Below are 25,604 nucleotides of genomic sequence, written 5' to 3'. Positions count from 1 at the left end.
CCACTTTATAAATGAAGATTCTGAGACTCAGGGAGGTAAAAGAAATTGCCGGAGGGTTCCAAACTAGTAAGAAGTGCATGTGAAATTCACACAGGTTTGTCTGACTCTGAATCCCATGTTTTGTTCCCCCATACCCCCATTGACATTACAAAATGTATTAAGCTTCTATGAGGCATTCCACTTTTAGTGGGAACCAATTTATAAGATGTGTCGAAGTGACAGCTTAGGATCCAGCTAGAATAAAGCTTAAGGTCAGCAACTATCCACGAGGAAAGGGAGAAAAGCACCGTCCAGGGCACGCAGGCAGGAACAGACTGGACGGAGCCCCACAGTGGCCATAGCTCCATGCTGGGCATGGGAATGCTAGGCACCTGAGAAGAGAAAGGAGGGCTCTGGCAGGCTGCCTGCCACTTCCTCTTGAGAGCAAGCTGCTGCAAGGGGTGGGGTGGGGGGGTGGGGGGCTCCTCCCTGCTTCCTGCTGTGCAATCCCCAGAGCTGCAGAGGCTAGAGAAATGAGGCTAGTTGTGCTGTTTGCTAGCTTACCAGACAAAAGCCACATTTGCACATACCAGCCTCATCAGTCCGGGAGTGACATTTGGACCCTGTCCTGACTTGTCCTTTTGTGCTATTTCTCAGTTGGTTTTGAATTAGGGAGGGGGACTATCTCGCAGTCCCCCAACTCCAAGCCCCCTCCCGCCCCCCCCCCCCCCCCCCCCCCCCCCCCCCCCCCCCCGCCAGCCCCAGCACAAGGTTGAAAGGATGGAAGAAGGAAAGAGCTTAGTTCTCTTTGGCTTTGGGTGTGTCCTGGGCAGTCCACCTTCCAGAACACCTTTAAATGAGTGCAAAATCTCCCTTTGACCTGAGAAACTTTCAGGCTGAAAAGATCCATTTCTTGAAACTTTATTTATTTTTGAGAGAGAGAGAGAGAGAGACAGAGCACGAGCGGGGGAGGGGCAGAGAGAGAGGGAGACACAGAATCTGAAACAGGCTCTAGGCTCAGCTGTCAGCACAGAGCCCAACGCAGGGCTCAAACCCACAAACCGGGGGATCATGACCTGAGCTGAAGTCGGATGCTCAACCGACTGAGCCACCCGGGTGCCCCTGAAAAGATCCATTTCTTGAAGACAAGGTAAGGCAGCACTCTGTGCAAGCCCAGCAGTCTATGGCAACTTGGGGGAAATGATTTGACCCTTCATAAAAGTTATTTGGCTGGGGATGGGGAGGGGGGAGTTGCCTTTAGGATAAGAGCTTTACAAACTAGGGGCTCTTCTTATGGAGTTCAGTGACCTGTGGAGAAGGGGCAGGTTCTTCACAGCTAATTTCTGTTATTGCTCCACTTCTAATTCTCTTCCAGTCATTAAAGAGGAAAGAAATTTAACATGAGGGGTGTAACGAATATCCGGCCCCATGGAATTAGAGGATGGATGGTTTCCCCAGCAGATTCAACAGTGGTAACGATAACAATAATCAATACAAATTAGGGACATGCTTCTGTTTTAATGCACTTAGTAACCAGATCTCTTGTCCTCAAATAAGTCCAAAGGAGAACTGTGTCCTCCTAACCAACTCAAGTGCTGTTGTGAAGGAGGTGTATGTGTGTGTGTGTGTGTGTGTGTGTGTGTGTGTTCCTTTTTCTCTTAGGGATTCTATAGCTTCCTTCATTCTTCGCCTCTCTCATATTACAGAAAGAAGGTAATTTTTCCTGGCCATTTACTAAAGCTCATTAAAGACTGGAGAGAACAAACAATGCTACTCCTCAGAGACTACCATTCAAAGTCACTCCACAATTCTCTGTTCTAATACTTGAGACAAATTAATTATTCCTTAGTGAAAAGTGTATAATTCCTATTCTTCATTTTTTGGGGGTGGGGAATAATAATGGGAAGTTTATATCTGAGTGAAAAGCTGTCTATGCTGAAGGGAAATGAGAAAAAATGTGCGTTCTGAGAGGAGTAAAAGCAATTATTCTAATAATAATTCTAAGAATATTAATGTCTTTTTAAAGTAGATTGCCTTCAAATAAACACAGAGGTTGAAGCAATGGGAGGCTGGTTTGTTTATTAATCATTCCAAATGTGCATTCTTCTAAATGAACAACTACACGATCAACTTTGCCGGCACATATTAAATTTAGTTAAACAGCAACTTGCAAACGTCTCAAAACTTTTGTAACCAGAGACTAATTTGTTTAACACGTTTAAATGTTATATTGATGTAAAGCCCCACATATTAAACTTCAAAGGAAAAGCTCTTGAGAGCTCCTCATTTTAAAGACTACATGCTGGAAACGAGATGGAGACAAGTCTCATTCTCCTGTTTTGTTTTGGTTTTACATACGAGGCAGTCTCCGGGCCCTGGCCCTCATCCTCAGCGGCGCTGTGTTTGGTCATCTGCAGAGAGGCAAGTGTCTAACTGTGGGGACTGGAAGGCGATGGCTAAGAAAGGCCTAGTGTTTCCCTTTCATCTCTATTAATTAATCCTGGCTCCGTTGGCCCGGAGTACGTTGCTGTTGACATCACCTTTTCCTTACACTTTAAAAAGTCCCGAGAGAGATCAACTGCAGAACAAAACTGGACAAAGAGTACATTTGGTAACCATTTTATTTCTCAATTACCAACCTAAACGTATGGAAAAGATTTGCGCGCTCTCCGATTTACACAACAATTATGCTTCAAAAGTTTAGAAATAAATAACTTTTTTCTCGGACTCATTAGTCCCTCCACCAATTGTAATTGATGTCAACTAACGAGTTTGCTCCATGGCTTGCCCTTAATTACTGATAAAAGCTAAATTGCAACGCTAGCCAATCAGAAACGAGTTTATTCATGAGAGTATAGTATTCTTTTAAAAGCTCTATTTGTCCTAATAAGTGGTTTTGTGTTTGGTTGAAACCTTCCATAAGCTCCCTTAACATAAGCAATGGACTCTTAATAACTATATACAGTGCAGGAATATCATTACTGCCCTCATTCAAACAGATAAGACAAAGGAAACATTTTATAAATTTCAAATGTATACGTCATGAACTTGGCAGACCCTGAAATCTCACCCATCTGGTGGGAAATAGATATTAGTAGTCATAAGACTGATACTGAGAATTTGCTTCCTCCTCCAACGTCTAATTCCCCCCCCGCACCCCCCCCCCCCCCAGTATCCCCAGGCTTCTGCAACAGGCAGTAAGAAATAGGAGAAACCCCAACCGTCATGAGGCATGTTAAACCCTAATGGTATAAACAAGGTTTGGCTCAGGCCACAATCCCACATTAAAAATAATAGACATTCAGGAAACAAGAGTGTTAAAAGCTGGTGGATGGTGGAATCATGCCACCAGGGAGGCCTTGCAATCGCAAAAGCCTAATTGTGGAAACATCACTCTAAAGACAGCCCTCTTTGTTTTTGTTGTTGTTTTTAGAAAACAAAAGAAACCTCTTCAGGATTATTGGAAATTCTGAAGATGGGTTCTTACTCTATAATATCCTATAATAATTAGGATGCTTTTGTCTGCTATGATCAGAGAGCCCCGTCCAACGTGGCTAGAACAACGGGGGTATTTATTTTATCACATAACAAGAAGTTAGAGATGAGGAGTTACCGGTTTCATTAATGCAGGCAAACCCCATCATTCAAGACACAGGTTGTTGCTACCTCTCCATTCCCATGGTCCCTAGATGGCTGAGGCAAGTTTAGGTATCTAATCCCGGAATAACAACATCTAAAGGCAAAAGAGATGCGGCTTTTTTCTTCTGCTACTTTTTATTTAAAAAAAATTTTTTTTAACATTTAGTCATCTTTGAGAGACAGAGACAGAGCATGAGTGCGGAAGGGGCAGAGAGAGGGAGACACAGAATCCAAGCAGGCTCCAGGCTCTGAGCTGTCAGCACAGAGTGCAATGCAAGGCTTGAACTCATGAACTGCGAAATCATGAACTGAGCTGAAGTCCGACACTTAACCGACTGAGCCACCCAGGCGCCCCTTATTATTATTATTTTATTATTATTATTTTTTTTAAGTTCTCTTCCACTACTTTTTAAAGAGCAAGGAACGCTTTCCTGGAAATAACCCCAGGCTCACCTCCTCTCACATCTTATTGGCCAGAACTAGGCCACATTCCTGCTCTTAAGCCAATCACTGGCAAGGATTGCCTCAGGCTTAGACCAATCACAATTCACCTCTGGAGGCTGCGGAGGGTCTCAGATCCCTGTAAAGTGGCTTGGTCCCTGGATACCTGAACAAAACTGGAGATTTCACCGGAGAGGAGAAAGAGGAAGGCGGTGAATGATTTATTGGCAAGGTAAACAACAGCACCTGTCATGCACTTAAGGAGATTATTATTCAAAGGTAACCATTCTTAATGACCTCCAGTCAAAAGTGAAGGGTGAATGAAAGCATGGATCCAGAAGGCAAAGTAGAATATGGGGTGTGGTTTGTTGTTGCTTTCATACTTGTTCTCTTGACAAATTATCCTTCAATACAGGGGAACATGTCTTGGCATTGCAAGGGGGGTGTAGACAGCCAGGTGAGGCAATGGGGGAAGGGGGCCTGGGGACCAGGGTAGGTTCTGCCACTAATTTGCTGGGTAATGTCTGCTGCATGGGAGACCTCTGTGCACCTCACTGACTTCACTGTGAAATGTGGGAGTGGGACCAGAGGATCCCTGACAGCTTTCCTCACTTTGGAATTTGATAGATTTTCACTTTACTCACTGCCATCAAGTAGTCTCCTTTGTCTCTTTGCTCCCCAGCTGAAACAAATGGCATGGCAAAATTCTCTCCCTGCCTTTAGATGTTTATCTGTTAACTCTTTCTCCTGAGAGTACATTGTAAGAGTTACTAGGGCAAGACACCTCTGTATGCTTTGCTCCCTCTTGTATTCATTGAGCTATTATTTAGTGAGGAGCTACTCAGTGCTATGCACCATGTGACATATTTGGTTCACCCGTGGTGGCCACGTGGTCTTTATTTCCTTATTGGTTTTCTGCAGCAGTTTTTGGTGTCCTCACGTTTTCTTTAGAGAGGCAAAGTAGCACTCCTAAAGTAGGGATATTATATGTTTAGTTCATTAGTTTATTATGAGGGTGAAGCCAGGCTTAATTCCATAGGATCACAATTTCCATGAATAAGGCAGCACTCCCTGCTTCCCAAAGCCACCCACTTGTTTCATAAATACAGTTGCCATATATGGCAGTGGAGTGAGAAGAAGTAGGAGAGGCTAGTCCACTGTGGTCTTAGAGACATATGACAATGGAATGATTAAGGAACTTTGTAAAGGCAAGTAAAAGAGGGTTTTCACATGAGAATGGAGAAGCAGCAGCTGAGGGACTCAGAATTTTAAGGTTCCTGTGGAGAATTCTCTTGGGCACACTTTTTTTTTTTTTAAATCTCTAACATCATTTCCCTCAAAACTTGTTCAGTAGTTACTTCAGCTTTTATGTATGTCACCAAACTTTGTGTACTCTTCTAAGACTGACAAGCAGGTGGCTCTAGTGTTTTAGAGGGAGAGAAAAAAAATCCATGCAGTCTCTGGCATATTGACCTTTTTGAAGATGGGGGTGATTATTTTAAAGTAGACAAATTCCTGACAACCCAGCATAGGATCGATAGCACTCGCAAAAAAGGTGCCAGATCATTATACTACGTATGCGAAATGTAGTACCAGCTCTCAGTGTGATGAGGTTCAGAATTTTTTTTGTAAAAATAAAAAGTATTATCGCAGACACTTTATTGCTCAACCAATAGAGCCATTTCCCTGCCCCTAATTTTCTACTTATCAATTACTGATTTTTTTAAGGCAGAGATCCTTGATTCCAGGGAAGATATTTCCCACAGCCCAGGGATTTAATCACCATTGGTTTAGGGCTAAGCATATGGCCTCATTTTAGCCAATGAGACATAAGGGGAAACAAAGTTCGTTGGGTACTTCCTTTCCCAGTCAAATCATCTTGCCGAATCAATGATCTATTTTCAGTCATCATCTTAGCCTCTCAGCAGCTTTTAAAGATGTGATGAGTTTTCTCTTCTAGAACATTCTCTTCACGTGGCCTCTGGTTTTCCTACTACTTTATTGCCTTCTCTTTATAGGCCCTAGATTGGCTCTTCCTCTTCTTCATAATCTCTAAAGTTGAGACACTCTAGGGCTCAATCATTGGCCCTTTTTCTATTGACACTTCTCTATATGGCTTTATTCATGGTTTTAACACCTTCCATGTATTGAGAACTTATAAATTCATTTCTGGAGCTCAGACGTCTCCCATGAGCTTCCATCTCTAATTGTATCTAACTGACTTCTCAGCTTTACCACATGGATGTTAAATGGGGATCTCAACTTTACTATGTTTTGGTCCAAAATAGAATCTTGATTTATACCCCATCATCCTGCTTCTTTTCCAGTATTCTCCACTTTGGGAAAAGATAACTATCATTCTAGCTCATGCCAAAAAACTAGAGATCATCCTTGATTGGGTTCTGTCTCTCAGCCCCTGACACAGTCTCTCAATTGGTATATGCTCTGTGCACTATCTTCAAAGTACATCTGGAATGTTACACTTCTCACCACTTTTACCACTCACCACTTTCATCTTTCACTGCAATAATTTCTTTACTATTCTCTCACTTCCACTTTTACCTCCAGTGTCCGGTAGAATTGATTCCAACTCTGCGTTTAAAAAGTTAACAATGCTCCAAAGAAGATGAGTTCATTTCTCACATCAGTTTGGAAATAACTTTTCCAACGTTGTTTTGGCAACTTCATACTGTCACCAGGGACCCACCTTTTACCACAGCTTCTATTTTCCCACTCCATTGTCTCAGTACAAGGCTTTGTCTTGGCACACCATTTTCATCATCACATCATCTGCTGGTGAAATTTTAGCCCTTTGGTCCACATTTCAGGTCTAAGGAAGGAGGAAATCTGGAGGGTAAAAAATGGGTCCTTCCCACCCGAAGCAGTTCTCATTAAGTACTTTCCTGGGAGTCCTATCTACACTTCCCCTTGCATATTATTTATTGGCCACAGCTCAGTCCAAACATGCTCCATGGAGCTGCAAAGGAAGTTTGGGAAATGCAGTCTTTTTTTTTTTAATGCTTACTAGTTGTTTTTTTTTAATGTTTATTTATTTTTGAGAGAGAGAGAGAGAAAGAGCAGGGGAGGGGCAGAGAGAGAGGAAGACACAGAATCCAAAGCAGGCTCCAGGCTCTGAGCTGTCAGCACAGAGCCCAACTTACGGCTTGAACTCACAAGCCTTGAGATCATGACCTGAGCCCAAACCAAGAGTCAGATGCTTAACTGAGCCACCCAGGTGCCCCTGGTGTTTTATTTCTAAGAGGAAGGAGGGGATGGATCCTGGGGTAAGCTTGTAGCAATTTTTGCTACACATCCCTTATATCAATTCTTCCCTAAGGCCAGTTAATTTTTAAAAAAATGAAATAAATCTGATTAGGACGTCATGACTTAACACTCTCCAATAGCTTCCCATTGTGCTCAGATTCAAATCTAATGGCTCTGCCTCTCTCTGTCTCTAAAATCATGTTTCATTTTCTGTCCCACATACTCCATTCTAGCAACACCAGCTTACATTGAGCAGGCCAAGCTTATTCCCACCCCAGAGCCTTTGCATTTGCTGTTTCTGCTGCCTGAAATGTGTGTGTGTGTGTGTGTTTTCAAATCTGGGCATGACTCAGCACCTTACTTCCTTCAGGTATAGTCTTGTCCTGTTTCCTGATGTCACTCTCTAAAACGATGACTGCAAAACCATGATCAGACTTCTGTAGAGCCTAGAAAATCTTACTTTTGGTATACCTACCAAAGTCACATCAAAAACATCCCGCAATAAATACAATGTGAGTGTGCCCATATGAGAATTGAATTGTATCGCAAGTGCCAAGTTAATCAGTTACCTCTGTAGACATTTACTTGGACATTTATTAATTTTAATTTTTGCAGTTTAGCTTTTGTACTTTGAAATCACTAAACTTTCCACTTCAGGTTTCTCACGTTTCCTTTTTTTATAAGCTTGAAACCTGATATGCATTGAGCATGTGCTACAGGACATACTGGGTAAAACTTCCTTAGATCCCTATAAATTTTATCCTAACCAACACACTAAAATTGTTCTGACTACAGAAACGTCCTCATTTTTTAAAATGCTTATTTATTTTGAGAGCGAGAGAGAAAGAGAGGGAGAGAGGGAGAGAGAGGATCCCAAGCAGGCTCCGCACTATCAGTGCGATCATGAGATCATGACCTGAGCCAAAATCAAGAGTTGGATGCTCAACGGGCTGAGCCACCCAGGCACCCTGAAACTTCCTCATGTTTAAAACATGTTAATGAAAAACTTATGAATAAAAATTGCACAACTAATGTTACTTCTACCGTGACACCAATGATCTATAACCATGGTTTAGAATAGGGTTTTTCAAGCTCAACATTACTGACGTTTTGGGTAGAATAATTCTTTGCTGTAGGGGACTTTCCTGTGCCTTGTATGATGTTTAGTAGCATCCCTGGCCTCTACTCACTTAAGTCAATAATAATTTTCTGTCCCCCCTACTTGTGACATTGTCTCACAGACATTGCCAAATGTCCACTGGGGGACAAAATCATTGACTGTGGAGAAAGAACCATGGGCTTAGAAACTAAAGTTGTACAAATCTATTCAACAAAACCCATATAATGATTTCTTAACAGATAGGAGTGGACCACGGAAGGTTTCTTCAACCTGTAAATCTTTGCAAATTCCAAGTTTTGAACTTCAGCTTTAACAGTGATCTTGAGAGATCACTTAACCATGATTTGAGTTTCTTCAATTAAAAAACTTTTTTTAAGGTTTATTCATTTTTTGAGAGACAGAGAGAGACAGAGCATGAGCAGGGGAGGAGAAGAGAGAGAGGGAGACACAGAATCCAAACCAAGCTCCAGGCTCTGAACTGACAGCACAGAGCCCGATGTGAGGCTTGAACTCACGGACTGTGAGATCATGACCTGAGCTGAAGTCGGACGTTCAATCGACTGAACCACCAGGCTTCCCTGAGTTTCTTCAATTTTAAAATGGAGGCTATGAGGGGTGCCTGGGTGGCTCAGTCGGTTGAGTGTCCAACTTCAGCTCAGGTGATGACCTTGCAGTCTGTGAGTTCGAGCCCCGTGTCGGGCTCTGTGCTGACAGCTCAGAGCCTGGATCCTGCTTCGGATTCTGTGTCTCCCTCTCTCTCTGCCCCTCCCCTGCTCATGCTCTGTCTCTCTCTCTGTGTCAAAAATAAAGAAAACATTAAAAAAAAAATTTAAATGGAGGCAATGAGACTGATTGTGTCAGGCTGTTAATAAGATTAAATGATTTGCTATGTGGAAAGAACACAGCCTAGTGTCTGGACACATTGAGGGGTTCTGTATTTGTTATTTCTCCTTTCTGGGTTAAAATGGAAAGAACTGAATGAAAAACAATATTATGGCTATTTCTGACATAAACTCAGCATGTAGGAAGGGGGATCATATGGGGGCGGTAGATGGTGTGGGGTGGGGAGAGGGGAGCCCTGCCCAACTTCCCAGGAGCAGAAGGGAACTCACAGCTGTCATGACACATGAAAATCCCAAAAGAAGAGTCACGGGCACATGGATGCATCAAAGGAAATTTGGAATAGAAATCATTGTTCTGTTTGCCACAGGTACTCAAAATACACCTAAAATCCAGTCACTTCTCACCTTCCCTCTGCTATCACTGTGCTTCAAGCCACCAGCATCCCTTGTTTGATTACTGTGAGAACCTCCTGTCTGGTGGACTCATGGTTTTGGCCTTCCCACTCTATAGTTCGTCCTCAACGACGAAACCAGAGGGAGTTTTCTAAAATGTAATCAGATTTTCTCTTTCCTGCCAGAATCCTCAGATAGCATCCCTTCTCAATCCAGGTGGAAGCCCAAGTCCCCCACCTGCCCCTGCGTAAACCCTGATCTCTCCTACTATAGCCAGGGTACCCGGCTTCCCTCCAGCTTCTCAACTGTATCCAGCATGGCGCCTCAGGGCATTTGCACTGCAGCTGCTTCTGCTTGTAACTCCCTTTCCTTCAGATGCAAGGCTCCTTTACTTCCTTTAGGTCCGGACACAAATGTTATCATCAAGACCTCCCCCAACTCAGCAACATAATAGTGTAATCCACCACCAGACCCGTTCCACCTGGGGCCCCCCTGCTCCCTAGGTTTTTCCCCTGCTTTGCTTTCCTTCATAGCAGGTACCACCCTTTAACACACAATAATTGATAAACACCCTGAGCATAGTGAGGCTACTCCAGTTTTTTGCCCCACTCTGCTAGGGGTGGTAGGATAGAGCAAATAGAATAATTCATGGTAGAGGAAAAGAGGTGGCAACAAAATAGCCTATTTGGCATTTTCTCACAGCATTTTTAGTAGTTTTCTATTGCTGCAAAACAAATTACTATAAATGGCTTTAAACAATACCCATTTATCATCTCAGGGTTTCTGTGGGCTAGAAGCGCCAGTATGGCATAGCTGGGCTCTTTGTTCAGGGTCTCCCTGGGCTGAAAGCAAGGTGTCGGCCAGGACTGCCATCTCCTCTGAGTCTCAAGGTCCTCTTCGGAGCTCACTGGCTGCTGGCAGGATGCATGTCCTTACAGCTCTAGGTCGAAAGTCTTTTTCTCCTTGCTACCTGTTGACTGGGGACTGCTGTAGCTCCTAGAGGCCACTCACATTCTTCCACGGGTTCCCTCCATAACGTCTCTCACATATGGAAGTTTGCTCCTTCCTGGCCAATAGGAGAACATCTTCTGCGGCTTTGAGTCTGTCTGGCTGCCTCTGTCTCTGACTTCTAGGCCTTCTTTAAAAAGGATTCCACTGATTAAGTCAGGGCCACCCACACTGAAGAAGACAGGATTATATAGGGTGTGCACACCAGAGAGTTGGAATCTTAAGCACTATCTTAGAGTTCTGACTTCCCAGCATTCCTGTAAGGATTCCACTTGGAGAAGTCCATTACTAGGTCCAAAATTATCATATGCATTCAAAGAAAGTAAGTCCAGGACAGTTGGCCACAGTGGCTGAAATCCATGCACACAACTTTTGTCCTGTAGGCCATTCCTGGGGCTTGCTGGAGAGCCATGTATTTGGCATTGTCAATATGGGGGGGGGGGGCTTATTATATTCTAGAAAGATCTATAACAGTGTTAGGTAGATGCTTGCCTTGTTTTTTAGATAAAGGACACATTTATTTGTACATCGTGGCATTTTTTTCTTTAAATGGCATAGCCTTTAGAAGGTGCCTTCTGATTGGAAGACTTACAACAAATCTGTTCCTCCAGTCAGAAAGGATGCACCCTCCAGTCATGGAGGTACCAGCCAATGTCATTCTGCCACCCCACATCTATCAGGAAAAGGGATCATTTCCATCAGCCATTTGGCAAAATTGAAACAAAGTAATTATAACACAACAGTGTCATAGGATCCATGACACCTGCTTTAAAAATAAATCTCCTGGCTTTGTCTTCCCCTTTATTTTCAATAAATGCTCCAGTATTATTGCCACTGCATTAATCTAGCAGCAGGAACCCATTATCCTATGACAACAGTCTCTCCCATTAACATTATCTTTTAATTTTAAGATTGTTTAGATGACTGCTAGAAGCTACTAAATTAAGATAAAATGAAGAAAGAATTATTTTCTTTAAGCCAAGTATTCAGTCAAATTACCCGCCCCCAATCTTGATTGCACTGGCAAGAGAGACACCATTATTTTTGTCTCAGATTACTTAATAGTATTTGGGTATAAGTTGGAATTTCTAGAAATCTACACATGTTTTAAATATCATCTAGGAAATAAACCATTAAACTTTAAATTATTATTTATATTGTTTGCTACATTCCATGGTATACGTTGAGGACTTGGAAATACTGGTGTTTTTCTAAGAAGCAATTGTTGTAGCAAATAAAACAATAATGAAATCACAATGATGAAAACTCAGTAAAGAAATAAAGGAACCATTTGTCTAGTAGAGTTTATTCTGGGAAATAATTGCATTTGAAGAATGCAGCAAAAATGAGACGGGAGGAAAATAAACCCAAATTAAAAGAAAGTTGTGATTGTTAGTGATTATTATTTAATGTTCTGACAAATGGACTTTAAAATGACCATCATATTAAATGGCATCTGTAAGTTTTATATCAAATAAATTCCAAACATTTTTTTTTCCAAATAAAAAGTAACTTACCTACTCCCTGTTAATTTTAAAAATTCTCTTTTATTCTGTCAGCTGTATCCTAACACCTGAAGACATTCTTAAAATCTCACAGTACACATTTTGTTCTACCCTCATCTGTTCCAGTGGTCTCAGGGCTTTCTTTCCAAAAGGCAGAGTCTGATACAACTGCAAATGAGGAATATATCTAAATAATTATAGAATAGTGACATTATGCAGTCAATAGTCTAAATCTGTGATTCCTCACTCCCATGGGTAGACCTCACATAAGAAAATTAATAGAAACTGAGTTACTGTCTTAATAGAAATTGTACTGGATAAAAAAAAAAAAAAAAAAAAAAGAAGTGCTTCAATTGTGAATTCCCTATATTGTTAATGTAGTTCAAGTAGGCCATCAATATGTGTCCTGTTTACTGATAGGTGCAAAATAGGTGGGGGGAGATCAATCAAAACCCCCCTCCATAAATTACCACGACTTCTAGAAATTATCAAAACTTCACTGGAGTGTCATACGTAGTCTTCCCAGCAATGAGTTATAGTCAATAATTCATTCCTTGACTGAGCTGATAACAGGCAGATATTCTAATAATGTGCCAGGATTTACTACTGGACACAGCAGTAAGTAGGAATTTCAATGCAGTGTTAAATGTTATCTCAGTGGAGAAAAGCAATAAAACCAGGACAGAGAGAGGCATCTGGGCACAATGCGTGGATATTTTAACCCTCTAATTAGAACAAACATGTACAAAGGTAGTGTTGTTTAAGTTTTCATTCTTTCTTTGAAGCAAATTGTTTCCAGAGTATTGTTCTGTAATGACTTCTCTTGCCCTTATTGTCAGAGAACACAACAGATGGCTCTGGAAAAGGGCTGGAAAGAAAGTCTATTTTATTCTTGGGTTGTTTTCCCAAATTTTAAAATGAATTCACTTAAATTATTTTCCCTTCAAAGGAAACTTTCCTCCAAAAATTATCATCTTAGACCCAAGATCTCAAATATATTTTCAGTGATTTCTTATCATACAGAGAAATCGACAAATTTGCTTTCTCTGTCAGAATGTTTTGAACCTAGGAAAGAAGTGGTGATTCATCAAAAACAATTTTATTATGAAATTTGATTTATGTTGAGAAATATAAATGGTGACGTTATAATGTGTACCTCTGTGTGGAGGGAGCACATTTTGGTCAATTGAGTTATCCAATTTTATTATTTAAAAAAATCCATATCGGTTGTTCTTTTTATTCTAAAAAATTTATGGCACTGTATAGAGTAGAAATATGTGTTTCTCAAGTCTACGGACAGCTATGAATTGAACTGGCCTAATTCCACCATGGTCATTCATTACAATTAGATGAATAAACATTATCATGTTTTCATCAACTTTTTTTTTGTGAGTGAACAGAGACCACTATTATACTTTAAAATATTACATTTTATTACAAATGTACAGAGAGAAAAGGCTTAATTATATCAATACTGTAAAATTAAAATTATATCAATACTGTAATTAAATACAGTATATAACACTGTATATAAAATACTGTAATTACTCCAACTAAAGGAGCTGTGGTTTGGGGCACTTGAAATTTCTAAATTATTAGCCTTTCTTTTACCAAGAATAGTTAGTGGGAACATAAGCGGGGGGGATGAACTATGTTTTAATGGTTTAGTTTCTCTACCATAAATGCTCATTTCCATCGTCTTGGAGAGGAACAGTAATTAATGTTGAATGAAATTGCTATTTTCCACTGGATTTATAATTTTAATATATATTCGTAGTAATGACCACCTCACATATATACAGATGGCCCAGTCATCTACATACCCTCTTTTGCGTCTATTACAAAATTAAATTTATCCTCAATAAGATTTAATTTGACTTTAATAAGCATTGTCTGTCAACCTAGTAGACCATTCATAAGACCCTAATGAACATATAATATACTCACATATATAGTCTGATAATATATCTGCAATGATATATGCAGAATATCCCTTGTGCTTGAATACTGTTGACAGAATTCAGTCCTGGAAGTGGTGAGTGAGTAAGCCAAATAATTTTTCTGTAATATCATCACTATGGAATATATTCATATATCAAGATTTGCTGTAGTTCTGAGGCAGATTTGGGGGATATTTAAAGTCCTGTTCCTACCCTAAAAAACATATATGAAGAAAGTGAGTAATCTCTTGCCACACTAATAAAAGTAGCCTTCCTACATCAGGCAAAATCATGTATCACAGATTTTTTTTTTTTCTTTCCCATCATCTTTTTCTCCTTTCCCATCATCCCCAGGAGTTTCAAATGTCCTAATCAAGTAGAATAATTAAAAGGAAAATCTACATCTTAAATTATATTTCTAATCACAGTAATATCAATGCTGTTTCATTTTCCTCGTGACCTTTTAATTATTTTATTGTGATAAAATCAACTTCTTCGCTATGCTTTGACATTACCCTACAAAAAAAGAGGTTAGGGTAGAACTTTCAAAATACTGATTAACATAATCAGGTGGGACATTTACCAAATATAGACATTTAGATTGCTTTAAAAAAGAATGAAAGAAAGAAAGGAAGAAAGAGCAGAAGAGAATGTCCTAACACAGCAAGAACCTACTCCTTTATCACATGAAACATTTAGTGAGATATGGACAAGAAATTTTGAGAACTATGGGCAAAAGGAGGTCAGTAAATTTAAAGTATTGTTATTAGTATTTAAAGCCAAGCTGTGGTTCTTTGAGATGTAGTCTCTTAGGTAAGTTGAGATCTCCATAAATCTTTATGCTTAAAGGTGGCAGTGGTCTCTCTGCCTCTACTTCCCGTGCAGTGTCCCCCCCCCCCCACCCCCAAGCCAACACCACCACCCTAAGACACTGGCTGGGACATAACTGCCATTCCCCTCCTTGGATTTTCCGTTACATCTGTGTAACTACTGTTCCCTCCTCTTTCCACACCTTTTACATTTTGGAATTGTCCTAGACTAAAGCTTTTCAGATTCACCTTGGCTGAAACTTCTGATTTCAAGGGATCTCTATGATGGCAGTAATAAAGGTAGGTGGATTTTTTTTTAAGTTTTTTTCCTAAAAAGGATGCCTTCAAAAGAGTTTTGCATTGACTTTATTTTTTAAAATATTCTTTCTTCTTTCGTTCCTTTTTCTTAATATGTATATTTTTAAAGTTTAGTCATTTATTTTTGAGAGAGACAGAGCATGACATGAGTGGGGGAGGGACAGAGAGAGAGAGAGGGGGGGAGAGAGAGAGAGAGAGAGACAGAATCCTAAGCAGGCTTCGCGCCAGCAGCACAGAGCCCAATTTGGGGCTCCAACCCACCAACTGTAAGATCATGACCTGAGCCAAAATCGAGAGTCAGCCACTTAACCAACTGAGCCACCAGGCACCCCAACTTTAAAATTTTTAGACATATTTTCTGAGAAAGAGCTGGAGGCATTTTGTCAGGGAGGTTACCCTATTAGCATCAAATAAACAGTCGGGCTGTTCTCTAGGCACGGAAGGCAACTTGGGTCTGTGTGGAACTTCTGGTTGTTCATAGGAGATTCTTAGAGAACTGTCACTTAGAGAAAGGAAAGATGATTATGATTGCAGGACTGAAATAAGAAAAAGGGAATGTATGGACAAATCAATTTGGGGTGAATCAGGGGAATGAGGGCTTGATCTAGAATCAATATGGTTCCTATATTTAATTAGGATTCAAGAAAGGAACAATTTGAGTTTCTTTCTTTTCCGAAACACTGTATTCTTATTTCTCGCTGTAGGTGAGTAGGCTAGATAAGGAGAGTATCATGCCAGCAGAATTTTCTTGAACTGTTGGGCACAATATAACATTATTATTTTGCATTTAGTTAATCTTACTATATACCAGGATGATTACCTTGAGCACTGTTTTATATTCGTTTAAGGAATACCTGAATACAGAATTCCTTTACCCATAATAAACTTGTGTGTGTTTACACGGTTTTTGTGAGTTTAGCACCAGTGGAAATAAAAGATCGACACCCCTACCTCATCTAAGCAGGCACTTTCAGCCCACAGATCTCGCTACTCGGATGAGAAAGCACTGCCACATGCAAAGCATGCAGAAATAAAGACTACCCAGAGGTGGCGCTGTGGTTAAAGTACACCTGAATTTTGATTACAGTGACTGTATTTACTTCCTACCCCTCAGAAGAGAGACTGTTAGCCATTATCGCTTTTGTATTTCTATAACCACAACATCAGCAAATAAAGCTCTCTGGTAACATACTCCCACCTACTCCAGTCTACCGGGACATGTGTTAAGACCTCATTCCACACACAATTAGAGCCAAAACAGTAAAACTACCTCCTAGGCCCCTTCTAGCCTAGAGATCTGTATTCAAAGTTTTACCCATGCTTTTCTCCTTTCCCCCTCCCTCCCTCCCTCCTTTCCTTTCTCCCTCCCTCCCTCCCTTCCTTCCTTCCTTCCACCCACAAAACTACATGGATGCTTTGGAGAATCACTCAGTGATATCTGATGTTTGATTAAATTTCTAACGTTTCATTTTAAAATAAAGATTTCATTTTAGTGTACATACTTCAGGAAATACCACAATTCATTACAGGCCTATATATTATATGTTCTATTTGAGAAAATCATTTTTTAAAAAAGGACACATAAAGACCATTTGGCTTAACTTCATTGGTAGATAAGAAAATTAAGGGCCACAGCAGGAAACTTACTTGTACATGACAAATCATAATTGTAGCCCACCAAGGTCTTGTGTCATCTCGTTTTGATTATTATAAATTATTAACAAATTGAAACTGAAGCAGGGAATTAGAATGTGTGTTTTTTATTTGTTTATGGGGTTCCTTTCCTCATTTGGTTTAATTGAGTTTTCTTTACTAACCTTCAAGGAACATTACATCTTTTAAGATGGGCTTCTTTAATCACACTCATCTGCAGCTGTTTTCTGTACAGGACATTTTAATTACTATTATACTTTAAATGATTTAAAAAAAAATGTTTCGCATACGTGCACAAAGTGACTTGTTCATAAAAATTCAATACCAATCAATAAAAGTAAGTCATTTAATTTTGAGGTGCTAGAAATATAAAGAAATGACTATTCTAATTGGTATTTAAAATGTCCTCTGCTTGACATTACAGGCAATGAATATTGTTTCTTTTGCAGCCTTAATTTTGATGGTTTGAAAGACAGCAATCCCCCAAACAGTAAAACCATAGATGTTTAACAACTGCATTGTCTAGCCAGATTCTTCTGCAGGTCCCTTTCCTCAATCCAGCAGTACTGTGTGTAATACAATATGAAAACTTGTCCCATAAGGCTGGTTTTGCTTAATGATACTTAGCAGAAGGGCTTTGCACTTTCATGATAATTTCCCCCAGAAAAATCTCTCTGGAACTTACTAATAATAATCAGACCTAATATTAGCCTCAGATCAGAAATTTATTAAACCTATTTGGCAGAGTAGATAAAGTTGAATGACTAGGTATTCAAACATCTAGGCTGAGCTTGGGCCCTGGAAAGAGACCTAAAAGCATTCCTCAACAGTTAAATTTATACCAGAAGTGACCTTTCGTACTCTCCAGAGGCTGTGAGTTTGGGAAATTTTGCAATTACTTCTGTTGCTTTTGGGGGGCTATAAGAAAGTGGGGTTCTCATCCTCCACAGTGAGGTGGATGGAGGGCAAGACTTCCTGAAGTTTCCCTCAACTTCCGAAGTAAGGGCTGTGATCTTTTTTTTCACCGACAATTGACAAGTATCTCTGAAATGCCTACGAGGCTCTTTAACTCCGGCTAATGTGGGAGAAGAGGGTAAAGAGGGAGTACTTAAGAACTACTGATTCACTGTCTTTACCTTGTTAACTGAACTTCCACTAAGGCTCATCAACCTCCAACACCGCGAATTAAAAAACAAAACCAAAACCTCTTCTGCGTGTGTGTGAAGTCCACCGCCCTAGGATTTCGGGAAGACTTTTCTTCCCAAAGAGGAAGAGACCTATTTCTGAGACGTTAAGTTAAGTTTCCTAAGGGGCTCGTGTCGGTGCGAGGGGAGGGCAATCCCCGAGGGGCGGGCGGGTGCGGGTCCCGAGGGTCCTCCGCGCGCTGGGCAGGCCGGAGCGGCACCCGACGCCTCCGCTCTCGATCCGGGGCGGCGGAGGGCAGCCCGGCAAGGTCCCCGGCGCCCCGGTCGCCGCTTCCCACCTGATTCCGGCCCTTCCCCTCTCCTTCCACCTCCCGCTCCACCGCCTCCCTCTTTTCCCCGCCCCCAGAGTCTAGTTTCAGTCATCCCTTTGTCCTTCCCCGGATTGGCAGGTTTTATTATTCCGCCTGAACAATCCGGCCGCCCAGTGGCTGAGGGTCGCTGACGTCGGCGGCAGAGCCGGGGAGTAGTTGGGATTTTGCTCTGTCAGTAACACATGTGTAAGCGCCGCGGAGGGAGCGAGCGAGCCGGCTAGAGGCCAGCGCCGCCGCCGCCGCCGCCGCCTCCTCCTCCTCCTCCTTCTCCTCCTCCTCCGAGCCGGGCAGCAGCAGCTCCGGCAGCAGCCCGGGCAGCGGCGCAGGCTCCAGCGCGCCGGGCCCCGGCCGGCCGCAGCTTCCCGGCCCCTGGGCGCGCCCGCCTCCCGGCCTCCGCGCCTGCCGCCGCCGCTCCGGGGCTGTTGTTTCTGCGGCTGCCCCCCCGCCCCGGCTGGAGGGGCAGGAAGCTCGGCCGAGCGGCCGCCGCCGCCAGCCCCGAGCGAGCGAGCGAGCGAGCGCGCGGGAGGGAGGAAGGCGGTGGAAGAGGAGGAGGAGGAGCGGGAGGCGCGCGGGCGGGGGCGGGGGCCGCCGGGCGGGGGAATATACAAAGTGAAGCCACATTGCCAAACTTGCAGCAGCGATTGCAGCAGTTGCTGCCGCTGCGCCGCGCCTGAAGCCGCGCCGCGCGGGCCGAGGGCTCCTGCAGCTGCTCGCGCGGAGCCGGAGGCGGAGGAGAACGCCGAGGACTGAGACTGACACTCCTGCTCCCGGCCGCCCGCCACTTACGCGGGGCCCCCCAACCCAGCCTCAGAGCGACGCGTTAAAAAAAAAAAAAAAGAAAAAAAAAAAGAAAAAAAAAAAAAAGCAGCCCTTAGCCCCCTCCTCCCCTTTCCTGCTTCTGCGAGAACATCCCCCCTCCCTACAGCTCCGCCAGCCCAGGCGCCCCTTCCTTGGAAGCCGAGCGGCTTCGCTCGCTTTTCGCCGCCGCCGCCTCTCGCAGTATTGCAATATAGGGGAAAAGCAGGTAAGGGGACGGCTGGGGAGCCGCGGGCAAGGAGGGGGGGGGGGAGGGAGGAGGGGACCGATTTGGGCCAGGGCTGTTTTCTTTGGCTTCCTTCCCTTGACCGTCCCAAATTGCAAGTAAACAATACGTCGGCTTAGATAATGCGCGAGTCTGAAACTACCGAGGCCGGCCTGCGAGCTAGCACGGAGGGCAGCCAGCTTTGTAGCGGTTCCTGCTTACAAAAGGGTTCTTGGAGACCGGGCTGGTGGGGACCTTGGAGGGGGGTGGGGATATTTTCAGTTCCTAAGGGAAAGGCAGGAGGTGCTTAAATGAGGGTTTAAGTATGAGAAGTAGTGTGGGGGAAATAGTCACGGTCCCCCCCCCACCCCCCCAGTAAACACTATTTTTGAAACAGTGGCAGAAAGGGTCTAAGTGAGCAGGATTCAGTATTGCTGGTTCTTTTCAAAAATTCCTCTTGGCTTATAAGTCTTTTGTTCCAATCCAGGAGAAATCCGGTGAATCACCTAATTAAAATCAAGACATGAATTAAGCATCCATTTTTGTACTACAAATTGCCAGCGCTACGTTTGTCCCTCCCCTGGTCTCCATTAAAAAACACCAGAGACGTTGTTAAAGGGGGGCAGATTTTGCCTCTAGCTGCCAGTTCTGCTTTCTATTTCACTGACTATCCCAGGACCTAAATTGCTTGGCTATGTAATTACTAGAGTATAAGCCTATTTAACTTAAAAGCTTTCTTTTTTTTCCAACTCTAAATGAAACTTGATGAGGGCCCGTCCTTAGTTATCAGGGGAGTCAGTTTCTGGTCAGTCCTCTTGATTCATCTCTTTTAGATTTAATCAGCATTAAGGTATTGCTTGTCCTTAAGAGCTTTAGCTAATGGGGTTACTGGATGCTTTTCTCAGTGTAATGTTTCCTTTTCAAAAAAATATACATATATATTTACCTCTCACCAAAGATGGGGGCGGGGAAGAGCTTGGAATCTCCTCCCTCCCTCTCCCCTTTTAAAAAGGAATTCGGAGCGATTAAAACGTTGGGGGAAACAGTTTAAAGACCTCGGGCAGGAAATGCAGATTCATTTGGGTTAGGGCTGAAATTGTAACAAAAAGCAATTCCTCGAGTAAATGCATCAGATAAATCAATTTACATAAAGGTATGATGCATTCGGATAAATGCAATGCTAATGGGTTTTAGAGTGGTCCTGTTTCCAAAGTCTCAGGGTTTTGTTACAGCTTAATTGGTGCAGTTCTTATTCTGGTTTATTGTGCGGTCACTGGACACACGTTCCGGGACTCTTTCGGAGGAAATGTGTTTAAAATCGGCCTATTTAAGGAACCCGAGTCCTTGTTTCGTTCCCTTCCCCTCGTTTTTTTTGCAGCAGCCAAGTTGGGCCGGGGACAGGCAAAGTTCGCCCTCTCCCTTCTGAGGTATCAGCTGAACGTCTTGAGCAGATAGCCGGGAGCCTCGGGGGGAGCCTACACTCTCGGCTTACAGAGGACAAAGACAAAACAGGCTGCTTAATTGGCAGTAAATAACTTGATCTTTTTATAGAATAAGTGACTGGAGGAACACTAGGACTTTATTGGACTCAGGATTGGAGGCAACAAATTAATCGGTTTAGGCTAAGCTTTATAAATTGATTCCTATATTATACCCCAGTTGCTTCTCGTGACATTCATTAGAAAGAGTAGGGAATTTTTAAAAGCAGTTTTTGGTGACAGCAGGACTGGCTCCTATATAACTTGTGCATCCTTTAATAGTGCCTTCCCGCATATTATCTGTAACGCCCCCCTCCCCCCTTTGGAGGAACAAAGCTTTAGCATTTAAATTGCTGATCAAGGGCAGATTAGTGAGACCAAAGTGGAGAGTGTTTGTATAGGAAGTTAACAGGCATCCTAAAGTTCAATGATCTATTATTCTTGCCTGTGTCCTGAAAACCCAGAGAAAACACTCATTGATCTTCAAAATGAAATGAGATTTGGAACAATAATGGGAGATGGCGGTCACCACAATGGCATGTGAAAGGTGCTGTTTAAAATACGAAAAACCAGTTTCGCAACTTTACACACCGCACCCCCTCCCTCGCGTCCCCTCGCTCCCCTCCCACCATCACGCTCTCCCTCTCCCCTCTGCCGGTCCCTCCCTCCCTCCCTTTCAGAAAACCCAACTATTTCCAACTTGTGAACTGCAGCTGCACTTCCCAGGGCAGAGCTCGGGAGAGAACGTGGCTCCGGCGGGGGCCGCCTCCCCACTCCCCTCGGCTTGCTCTCCCGGCTCGGCTGGGGCCGGGGAGGGGCCGGGCGCGGCGGTGGGTGGGTTTGACCCTCATTTGCTGGAGGCGGGCGGCGAAGGAGGGAGGAGGGGGCAGTGGGCGGAGGCGGGGGCTGGGAGGAGGCGCCGCGAGGGGTGGAGCGCGCCTCCGAGCCTCGCTCTCCGAGTTTTGACAGTACCCAAGCTGAAATTGTCAGCGGCGGCGAGCGCTGGAAAGTTGAGAGGAGCTCGTGGCCCCAGAACAAAGCTTGAGAAAAGTAAACAGGCGGCTGCTGCCGGCGATCCTCCCTCCTTTCCTCTCCCCCTCACCCTCTTTCGCGCGGTTGCCCCGCTGCTTCCTTCCAACAGTTCGGGGAGTTGGGGGGGTGGGGGGGGGGGGGACGTGTTCGGTCTCTCTCGCGCGCGGCGATTACTAACTTTTGCATTGCCCCTGTTTTGTCTTTCTCTCCCGGTCCCCTTCCCGCCCTCTGCAGACCATGGTGAATCCGGGCAGCAGCTCACAGCCGCCCCCGGTGACGGCCGGCTCCCTCTCCTGGAAGCGGTGCGCAGGCTGCGGGGGCAAGATTGCGGACCGCTTTCTGCTCTATGCCATGGACAGCTACTGGCACAGCCGGTGCCTCAAGTGCTCCTGCTGCCAGGCGCAGCTGGGCGACATCGGCACGTCCTGTTATACCAAGAGCGGCATGATCCTTTGCAGAAATGACTACATTAGGTAAGACTTGGCTGCCTTTCCTCGAGATGGGTGAGCAGAGCAATGGCAAGGCCAAAGGTTACCAAGGGTTTTAAGGAGAGGAACTGGACACCTATGAGAATATATTGTAGCCTTCACCACAAAAACCTTCTGATTGGCCGGATTTAAGGGTTTCAAGATGAACGTGTTAATCTTCCATTTTTTTAATAATAAATTAACGGCAAAAACTATACTAAGATCTGTCCATCTGGTGGGACTGGGCCTTTAGGTGTGCAAAGGCTGGGTACTCTCCTGACCAAAATTTTAAGTCGTCTGCCCCAACTGGACCCTCAGTTGAAAAGTGGGAGTTAGGCTGCTACCTTAAAGCAAGGTAGGGACCTACATAGAAACTCAGAGACAAAAGATTGACTTACAAATAAGTGTAGTTAGTGAGAAATGATTTGCCTATGGTGATGGCTAATTATATTTACGTAAGCACTTTAAAACTTTTTTGAGTGGAAAACTGTGACTCATTCTTTGTGCTCCTTGTGAAAAATGCTGATTACCCATCAGTTTAAAGACTTGCAATTCTTCTTAGAGCAAACTCTACCTCTCCCCACCCCACCCCACCCCCCCCCAAAAAAAAAACCCCAAAACCCTTAATGGTAGTGTTTCTCTTTGTGTACTATTACTTGAAGGCTTGTAGTGCTCAATGTTAGTGTGTGGTTTGCGATGTAGAATTTGCAGGTTTTTCAATTGAGGAATGTGCAGATTTGGGGTTTGTTGTTGTTGTCGTTTGTATCACTACCTTTGATCCCCAAAAGAGATTTAGGAAAAGAGGCTATAGAATTATACTAATCTTGCATTTTAAAGCAATGTATAGGAACATTCATATACCCATGTAAGCAGTCTTTTCCAACAAGTTTCAGTGCAATTAATGGAAAGAATTCAGGAGGTCAGGTGCCTATAGGATCTTTTCAGGTGAACTCAAGCTACTTAAACTCATTAATTTGAAAGGAGGCATTTGAAGGATTACACATTTAATTTGAGTAAATGGTTTGATAGACTGATGCACATGAATGCTTCTAGGAGGTGTTCTGTTTCAACATCCAGTAATTAAAAAAAAAAAAAAAACCCACACGCACACCGTTGATATTAGAGAACCGCTCACTTTTACGAAGAATTGCATTCTAGTTAAATTTCTGTCCTAAACCGTTTTCTTTATAGATATTAGTAGAAAATGTTGCTCTCTTTAATGCGGGTAAATCAGTGGGTGAGGTTTTTTTGTACAAAGTTTAGCTCCATTGTGATTCCCTCAACTCTGCATCTAAAAGTGCAAAAGATCCCAGTGCAGTTCAGAGCTGAGTGTGTGTATGTTTACCCCAGTGGTATCATTAATCTAAAACGATGGAGCAAAATGACATTTGGTTATTCCGATAATGCAACCTATGTCCACTCTGCTGGCATCCTCAATCAGCCAAGCAAAAGAAATATAGGAAGGGAGAGGGCTTTTATTTTTAAATTAAGATGGCAGCATTAATTTCACTAAGTGTTCTTTTAGAAGTAAATGTTGGAAAATCAACAGGAGCATGGGTGTAATGCTTTCTGGTCCTCCTTCCAAGCAATGCCATGAGCTTTGAGCTTTGAGCTTTGACAGTATTGTAATTAAATAGAGAGCAAAACTGGTAAGACGGGAGGGTAACTTAAAGTGGAAAAATTGAGAGTGCTATTCAGATGCCGTGAATGGTACAGATTCACCTCCTGTCAAGTGCCTTCAAAAAACCTTCGCTTCTGATTACCACTAATTAAAAAGAAGATGGGTCCACTTGCATTCCCTCAGGACAAGTTTAGGCAAGTGGCTTTCTGGGAATTGCCTGCTTTCCCTATTCTTGGGACCAAATATAAATGCCCATTTGGTGTTTTCAACTGGCTTAATGGAGCAATGGAAGATGTGTACCCAGCCCCGTGCCTTAATTAACTGGGTCCATTTTCTCATTTTTTTTCCCCCTCTGATTTTGAAAACGGGAGCCAGGCTTGCTCTTGAACTACATGCTACCCTGAGAAGCTTAGACCTCTCCCGGGAGAGATGAGTTCTAGCTCAGTACGGAATTGATCATCGCCTCCCACTCCGTTCAGAGCTCATCAACAGCTGAGCCTCCCCCACCCCCAGGTTGAGGAATCTCTGAAGTCTTCCTTCAGTGTTCCTCCCTGTGCCCATCAAGATGCCAGAAGGGTGGGAAGGTGAGGAGCTGGCGCGCGTCCTTTTCCTCTCAGCTACTCCCTCCCCAATCTCCTCCCCAGTCCACTTGTTGGAGGAGCTTTGAATTCTGCAAGGATGGCCACTGAAGAGCAGAGTAATCCGCTTGCCAGATGCCAGGTGAAGGGGGCCCTTCGGCTCCTCGGCCCCGACTGGGACCACAGAGCCATTTATTAAGGGGCTTTAAGCTGCCTGACTTGGAGGTGTGAGCTTTTGAAAACTACCAAGATATGGCTAAAAAGCTGAGGGGAAGCAGGGCTGGGATGTGTGGTGGTGGGGGGGGGGGGGCACTGCTTTATCCTAGTCCCCTCCCTCTTCCTGACCAAGTGTCTATTGGGCAGAACTGGTCTTCTGCCTCCTCTCCCTCCAAGATTTCAGATAAAGCGGCTGCCTTGCTGCAGCGAATCCGCACAATTAAAAGCTTTAATTAGTGGCTCCTCCATTTTCTTAGTTCTGATGGGCTTTATCTAATGAGATCTGGTCTCTGGCTTAGATCTGCTCCGAATGACGTGTCCGCAATGAATGAGAGCTGCGTCGCAAACAAAACATTTAATTAACAAAATTGGCCTCTAAGAGAGGGAGGGAAAGACTGGGGGGGGGGGGGCTGTGGAGGGGAAGAGGGAGGGTGGATCTTAAAGGGGCCAACGCCTGCCCGCCCCCACTACAAAAGTCGGCGAACCTTGGAACTGTCCCCTCTCCTTCTCCCCACCCAGCTTCTGACCCCCCCCCCCCCCAGCTCTATGCTAGCGCCACCAAGTAGCTTTCAAAACTCCGTTTCTCTTTTCCTCGAACCCTTCTTCCTCCACCCCCATCTCGGCCCGAAGACTGGCGCGGAAAGTGCAGCGAGAGGAGGAAGTTCGGAGACCGACGGGTGGGGCCCTAGGTCCGGGGAGGGCGAGGAAACGCACCGGAAGCCCGGGTGGCGGTCCTCGGCGAGCCCTTTCTCGTTGGGGCCGGT

General features: G+C 43.7%; 1 protein-coding gene across 5 annotated transcripts in view; it reads left to right on the top strand.

Moving 5' to 3' along the window:
• Positions 1-18,605: 18,605 nt before the first annotated feature.
• The window catches only part of LMO4 (LIM domain only 4), a 53,099-nt gene continuing 46,100 nt past the window's right edge, over positions 18,606-25,604 (top strand). Inside the window, exons 1-2 of one of the 5 annotated variants that reach the window (XM_019414065.2) lie at positions 18,606-19,451; positions 22,193-22,431. In XM_019414065.2, coding sequence (XP_019269610.1) covers positions 22,196-22,431 — 236 coding nt within the window. In that variant the 5' untranslated portion in view covers positions 18,606-19,451; positions 22,193-22,195. Of the gene's footprint in view, positions 19,452-21,645; positions 21,761-21,842; positions 21,977-22,192; positions 22,432-25,604 lie in introns of those variants that run through there. The other 4 variants (XM_019414063.2, XM_019414067.2, XM_019414066.2 and 1 more) reach the window with 4 other exon arrangements.

Source organism: Panthera pardus, unplaced genomic scaffold (assembly GCF_024362965.1).
Source record: "Panthera pardus isolate Hobbes unplaced genomic scaffold, ASM2436296v1 HiC_scaffold_11, whole genome shotgun sequence".
Classification (NCBI taxonomy): domain Eukaryota; kingdom Metazoa; phylum Chordata; class Mammalia; order Carnivora; family Felidae; genus Panthera; species Panthera pardus.
This window is presented reverse-complemented; position numbering and strand designations above follow the sequence as displayed.